The sequence below is a fragment of the Silurus aristotelis genome, assembly GCF_946808225.1.
Source record: "Silurus aristotelis genome assembly, chromosome: 11".
Classification (NCBI taxonomy): domain Eukaryota; kingdom Metazoa; phylum Chordata; class Actinopteri; order Siluriformes; family Siluridae; genus Silurus; species Silurus aristotelis.
Genome location: NC_139584.1, coordinates 27,911,975 through 27,919,474, shown reverse-complemented (window position 1 = coordinate 27,919,474; position 7,500 = coordinate 27,911,975). Strand labels below are relative to the sequence as shown.

Sequence of the window (7,500 nt, the reverse complement as noted above, 5' to 3'; positions counted from 1 at the left end):
CACTGAACACTTTAAACATTATAACTCTGTATGTTTATCTGCATCTATTACACTCTCATGCCTTTTCTTGGGATTGGTCACAATCGTCCGAGAAGAAAACTGGGCCAGGCTCTTTAGAAGCGTATCAGACCGAAAGTAATCGATCGGTGTTGGCGTAGAGCCTCCGGAGGCTGTAAGCAGCACTGGCACTGGCTCACAGGAGCTCAGAAAGTGATGGCGAGAGGAATGATGACGAGGCAGAAACAAACTCGCCTAATTCATCAGTTTAATCTGCACTGAAAGCTTTTCTCAACTCTGATTTCTGATTTTTATTTATTTGTTTTTTTGTTTTTTTTGTACTCAACAAAAAAACACTTTAATTTTACCCAACATTTTAATACACTACATACACTTTTACTGTAGGGAGGTGGGGGGGGGGGGGGAGAAAGAAAGAAAGAAAGAAAGAAAGAAAGAAAGAAAGAAAGAAAGAAAGAAAGAAAGAAAGAAAGAAAGAAAGATTGATGATGGGTTGTGCATTGACCTTTTCCTGTTTAAAAAACTCAATAGAGTCTAGACAATCACATCTGTCTTTAGCTAGGTAAATACACACACACACACACACACACACACACACACACACACACACACACACACACACACACACTCACATGGTTGTGACGTATGTTATCCACAAACAGGATTAAAATAGGCAACACACAATATGTGTGTGAGTGTGTGTGAGAGTGTATTGTGTGTGTTTGCTGTGCTCAGAATATCAGCAACCCATGATGAGTCACTCACTACTGCTCATCTGACTTGGCTAAATATAGTGTCTGACTGAAAGAGCAGCTTACGCACGTGTGTGTGTGTGTGTATGTGTGTGTGTGTGTGTGTGTGTGTGTGTGTGTGTGTGTGTGTTTGTGTGTGTGTGTGTGTGTGTGTGTGTGTGTGTGTGTGTGTGTGTAAAATAGAGAGAAAGAGAAATGCAATCGCACAAAAAATAACAACTGGGTTAATTTATTAATAAAACTGTACAAAGCAATAGGTCTGTCTGTCTGTCTGTCTGTCTGTCTGTCTGTCTGTCTGTCTGTCTACCTCTCTTTCTCTTGCTATCATTCTCTCTGTTTCTATCTGTCTTTCTATTTTTTGTTGTTTTTACTGTAGCCAAAGTTTTGCCAATGCACACTGCGATGTATTACTCCAATAAATCACACTTAATTACATTCAATTCAATTCAAGCTGAAAGAGGGAAAGAGAGGCCACGCCCCCTTTACTGTTACTGATAGACACAGAGGCCACGCCTCCTTCACTGTTACTGACAAACACAGAGGCCACACCTCCTTCACTGTTACTGATAGACACAGAGGCCATGTTCCCTTCACTGTTACGGACACAGAGGCCACACCTCCTTCACTGTTACTGATAGACACAGAGGTCATGCCTCTTCACTGTTACTGACAGACACAGAGGCCACGCCCCCTTCACTGTTACTGATAGACACAGAGGTCATGCCTCTTCACTGTTACTGACAGACACAGAGGCCACGCCCCCTTCACTGTTACTGATAGACACAGAGGCCACGCCTCCTTCGCTGACACAGATGAAATAATAAAAGGAACAAACGCCATACCTCTTTCACTGTTACTGACAGACACAGAGGCCATGTTTCTCTTCCACTAAGACAGATAGAGAGGCCACACCTCCTTCACTGAGACTGACATAAACATAGGCCATGCCTGCTCAACTGAGAATGACAGGCATAGAAGCCACACCTTCTTAACTGAAACGAAAACCACATTTCCTACAGTCACTGCCAGACAGAGGCTACGTCCTCACCAAGTAGGTATCTGGATCTAAAAGTGCTGTTCACTGAATCAAACTGTGCTGATCAGTAGCTGGGCAGCATGTCACATCTGGGCCTTTAGCAGTGTCCTACATGAACCAATCCATCTCTTAATACAATCATCATGACACCACAGCTACAGAAACCATCAATATTATAGAGAAATGCAGAATAATTGAGCACTGCATCACAGACAGGAATCTCATACAGCGAGAAGGAACAGCTTTACTAAAACAAAAAAACCTAATGAACACATTTCAACACATCTCCTTTCACTGTAGCCACAGCTACACTGCCACATGCAACATCTCTCTTCTGATCACAAAAACCTAGAAGATTACGGTTTTTATGGGGATTTGAAATAAATTATATGTGGAAATAAATGAATGGATATGAATAGGCAAAAATAAAAATGGTTCATAAAAGGTTCAACTGTTTTGAACTGTTTCGGCTGACCTTATCTCACGATGTCAAGCTTTTCTTGAAAACTCTGTTCTTGTAAATGTTTTAGAAAGAGTATCTGCAACCAAATTAATTTCTTCCTCATTGTCAGCTATTGTGAAATGAAAAAACAGCTATTAAACCCACACGAAAATATCTGAGCTTGTGCAGTTTGCTACAGATGCAGTTTGCAAGCTCTGACTAGTGAGCTCTCTGATCATCCAATCAAAGGGCATGAAAATCCCAACATTATTGTCACCAAATGTTTGGTTTAAGCAACAGCTTCAGGCAGCATGTGCTTTGATTCTGGCAACACGTGATGGCTGAAATCTGATTGGAGAGACACTCTAACAAAAACAGACTCTCAGCAGCATAAGCAAAAAAAAAGCTACAAAATGAGAAGAAGAGATGATTGGGGATGCATTTATTACATATTCATCTACAAAAATATATTACAGTTTTTCTTAGCTGCTTTGCAGCGTTTCTCGAAACAGCACAAAACATTGGATTTCTTGCAAAAATCTGAAATTTTCTCAAAATCCTCAGTTCATCTGTCAAAAGCAGGTATTTGTGTCAATGAACATCTCAATCCCATCAGAATGAAAAGTCCCTCTGTTATTGTTCACAAACAAAATCGTCAAAATGTTTAGACGTGTTATCAGTATGATGGCGCACAGTTTCAGTATTTCTTGATATAAATTATGGTTTGGATCACAGCGACTGAAAATGCAGAAAATTTGACTTCCTTCTGTATGGCATCTATGCATTTAAGCACAAATTCATGTATTTGATTGCATATTTGATTTATTTTGATTGTAAGAGACCGGACAGGAGTCACTCTTTCACTGTACTGTCCAAGTGTTTGTTTGTTTCTTAGTTGTTCCTCCATTTTCAGAATGTACAATTCTGTGTTTTGCTCTGTCTGTATTCACTCTCCAACTGAAGGTTCACCAGATTCACCTTCGACCTGTTTTAGAGAACTAGTTGAATATTGGTTGATTTAATGCCGTTCAGTCTCCTTCATTAGTGACATTCAAGATTCATCTGCACAATTCATCAATTTAACACATGTAGGACGTTTTGGAGACAAGATGAGGTAGATTGAGATGGTTTGGACGTGTGCAGAGGAGGAACATGGGGTATATCATTAGGAGAATGCTGAAGATGGAGCCACCAGGAAGGAGGAAAAGAGGAAGACCAAGGAGGAGGTTTATGGATGTGGTGAGGGAAGACATGCAGGTAGTTGGTGTGAAAGAGGCAGATGTAGAGGACAGGGGGGTATGGAGACGGATGATTCACTGTGGCGACCCCTAATGGGAGCAGCCGAAAGAAGAAGAAAACAGAAAACAGTTGAATGGAATTTTTGTTAAAAGATTCTGACAACTATTTTACAATTACTGACTTATACAATGAACGAATGCTGAGATGTTTTTGGGGTTAAAACTATTCAGGTGAAAACAGTATAACATATTTCGATCAACATGAATATAACCAACTGATAATGTCGGAAACAGCAGAAAATTCGCAATTTGATCAAAGCAGAAGGAAATGTTCTTATGATGTGCACAAATGACTAAATGATGTGGAGGTTGAACAAGTAGTCTTGAGAATTTCACTTCTGATCTGAGAAACCAAAGCAACTGAGAAAAACTGTAAAACAAAACGGGAAAACACACACACACACACACACACACACACACACACACATACACACACACACACACACACACACACACACACACACACAAAGCAGTGCAGCAGGTTGATGTAAGTGTAGCGTGTATGTAGTCCCATAAACAATTCACATGTGTATATTTTTCTGATCTCATTTGTGAGGCTAAAATGTTTTTCGTTCCATTTCCATATGCCCCAAGACACGCCCCCAAATCACCATATATGATACTTGACTCTCCATGTTGAAAGCCAAGCCCTGGGCTCTACGCACTGCTCGTTACGGATGACATTACGCACGGCAAAAGCCCTATGAAGATGAATGACACTGAAGATTAAACTACTGAAAGAATGAGCGCAAACCAAAAATTTTAATAAATACAATTCATTGTGGCAGACAAAAGCAAGACGTAGAAACGGCTAAACGTACAAACTTTCACATGCAATGTGCACAAGCCCAAGAATAAAAATGTCTCTTACTGTTGTTACTACAAAATGCAAGGAAGTTCAGACAAGAGACAGAGCAGTCAAAAGGAAACCTGAAAATCCAAACCAGCAAAAGAGAAAAACCCTGATGCATCAATTTAGCATTTAATATCAATACAATAAGGTAGCTTAGTGTTAGCTAATCGAGGAAAATGGGGGTCAGATATCTGGTATGATGCAAAACCCAGAATTCAGGTCATGTAGAAAAAAGAAAGATCTGCACTATAGAAAAAGCAGGAAGTGAATTAAAGATTCGCGTCCTCGCTGTAACACGAGTTACTGTTACACTGACACTGCAAGGTGCCGTTTTTTATTATCTGCTTATAAAACACACACACAAGTGCTTTCTCACATCAGTTTTCAATTCAAATGCGTCTTCAAATTCAGCTATACACGACTTTAGACTTTCTAATTATGACCTGTGAATAAATGTACTTTTTATCCCTTTGTAGTTACATTGTGTTACATAATTATAGGGAAAAAAAACTAAGTTGTCTCCGGCAGAATGAAATTTTTTCCTCTGAGCATTAATTACAACAAAAAACACAATTGTTTTTAATGCAAAAAGCATACTGAATGCTCCCTCTTTTTCTTTTTTTTAAATTTTATCTCTCTCTTTTTATTTCTCTCTATCTAAATCTTTCCCTTACCTTCTCCACCAGACTTATGGAGCAGTACTGGAGAGTCAGCTCTCTCATGATCCCCTCTCGCCTCCCGACAATCAGCAGTAAGCTTTGCTTTCCTCTCACACACACATTTACGCACACATTTACACACACACACTCACACACTCACACACACACACACACACACACACACACACACACACACACACACATGCATGCACACACCCCTTTGGTGTCAATATGACCGAGATGACTGAGAGTCTCTCTCTCTCTCTCTCTCCCTCTCTCTCTTAAACACACACACACACACACACACACACACACACACACACACACACACACACACACACACACACACACACACACACAGTGTCTGGACTTGGGCCACAGGCCACAGTAACCGGATCTGTGAGACGGTGATGGAGCTGCTGATCGAGTTACAGTGGAAATCCAGCAGAATGAACACACAGAGCAAGCGCGCACGCACACACACACACACACACACACACACACACACACACACAGTAAACGCAGCAATCCGGTATAAGAGATCATGACGAAAGTCGTTATAGTTGCTCCACTTGTCCACAGAGTCGTCCTGTAAACATTTGCTAAATGTGCACATGGCAATGACGCTCGCTTTTACCAATATCAACCTGATTTCCAGTTCAGAGAGACACTACACCATGTTCACCTCTTAACACTGACACTGCTTCTGTTTCTTTATTTCCTGAATGACTAAAAGAAAGATAGAGTGACGGACAGGTGAAGAATAAATAATAAGGTGAAAAAAAAAATCAATTAGCCAGTCAGAGTTGGAAAAGTGTGAGCGGGAGAAAACGAGTGAATAAGTGAGTGTGAGCACGTGAAAGAGATTGTGAATGGAAGAGGGAGAAATAGAGAGAAAGAGAGAGAGAGAGAAAGAAGGAGAGAGAGAGAGAGAGAGAGAGAGAGAGAGAGAGAGAGAGAGAGAGAGAGAGAGAGAGAGAGAGAGAGAGACACAGGGGGAGATATAAAAAAAGAGGGAGCGTGATAGACAGTAAGATGTGGAAGAGACACAAGAACGGAGAAAACGTAAAAGAAACATAGAGAGAGAGAAAAAGAGAGGGACAGGAAGAAAAACAGAGAGAGGAAGAGAGAGGAAGATGGACAAAATAAGAGAGCTAGAGATAAAAGAGAAAGTGTGGCAGAGAGATAAGAGGGAGAGGCACAAAAACAAAGAAAATGAGAGAAAAATAGATAGATAGATAGATAGATAGATAGATAGATAGATAGATAGATAGATAGATAGATAGATAGATAGATAGATAGATAGATAGATAGATAGATAGATAGATAGATAGATAGATAGAGACTCAGGGCTTGCTTTGCACTGTCCTTGGTGCTGAAATCAGTCAGTAGCCTATTATTCACAGCATACAGTATTGTACTGTTTTTGTGTGACCAAAAGTATTTGCACCCCTGACCATCACACCCATACTGTATGTGTTTCTCCTCTAGACTGCCACAAGTTTGAAAGCACTTTAAGATTGAAACCTGTTCCAGCATGACGATGCCTCTGTGTACAAACCAAAGTCAGTTGCTTTGGCTTCAGGCCACACTGTAAAGCGGTTTGGGTTGACTAAATACACTCAATCAACCCGACGCTTCCAGTGAGGATTAGTGAGTGTTGGTTAAACAGCTCCCCTGTGCACAATGTTATAGTAATTCAGCCACAACATGGGCCTCATAAACCAGAAACCAGACTTTTATCACCAACCACAGTTCTGAAGAACTAAACCTGAAACACTAAATCTCTATCACTACGATTCAGACGATTTTCCATCAACATTTATTCATGTGGGTGTGGTATAATAACAATAACAGAAGTGATGTCCAAGTCCAAACCAAGAACCTTAGATGACAACAAAGACATTTTATGCTGCTTAACAAAGATACAGCAAAAAACCTTTAAAGCCTTTTCATAACATAACATTCCCCATTTATAGTAAAATATGGTGTCCCTTAATAGCCCTCTTTCTCCTGCTTTCTTTTGGGACAGGACTTGAGAATGCCTGAGATAAGAGCATCTTTTATGTACTATAAATGTAAATGCAATCAGGTTGAGTTTTAGAGCTCTGTAGCAGGAGAGCTTTCACTCCAACCCATGTAAAGTAGATCTTCATGGACATGGCTTTGTGCTCAGGAGTATCTTAATGCTGGAACAGGTTTGGGCCTCCCAGTTCAAGTGAAGGGAGAAATGAAATGTCCTATACAATTGTGTGCCTTCAACAGTAGAACCACAAGTAGCTGGAATAAGTGTCTCAATACTTTTGACCATACTGTGTATGGTTATATATTTATTAGATAAAAAAAATATTAATTGTTTTAATATTGACTTTATAGAACAGACCTGGGCAAACCTGGGCAAACTCTCCAATCAGAGGCCAATCATAAATTACAGGGATGCACCGA

At 40.2% G+C, this 7,500-nt stretch overlaps 1 protein-coding gene across 5 annotated transcripts in view; it reads right to left on the bottom strand.

The window, feature by feature from the left end:
* Positions 1–7,500, bottom strand: part of rimbp2b (RIMS binding protein 2b) — a 92,754-nt gene that overhangs the window by 79,152 nt on the left and 6,102 nt on the right. For 2 of the 5 annotated variants that reach the window (XM_083554088.1, XM_083554089.1), the window contains exon 1: positions 5,071–5,275. The exons of 2 other annotated variants lie outside the window; for them this stretch is intronic. In XM_083554088.1, coding sequence (XP_083410214.1) covers positions 5,071–5,118 — 48 coding nt within the window. In that variant the 5' untranslated portion in view covers positions 5,119–5,275. Of the gene's footprint in view, positions 1–5,070; positions 5,277–7,500 lie in introns of those variants that run through there. One more of the 5 variants, XM_083554092.1, reaches the window with a different exon arrangement.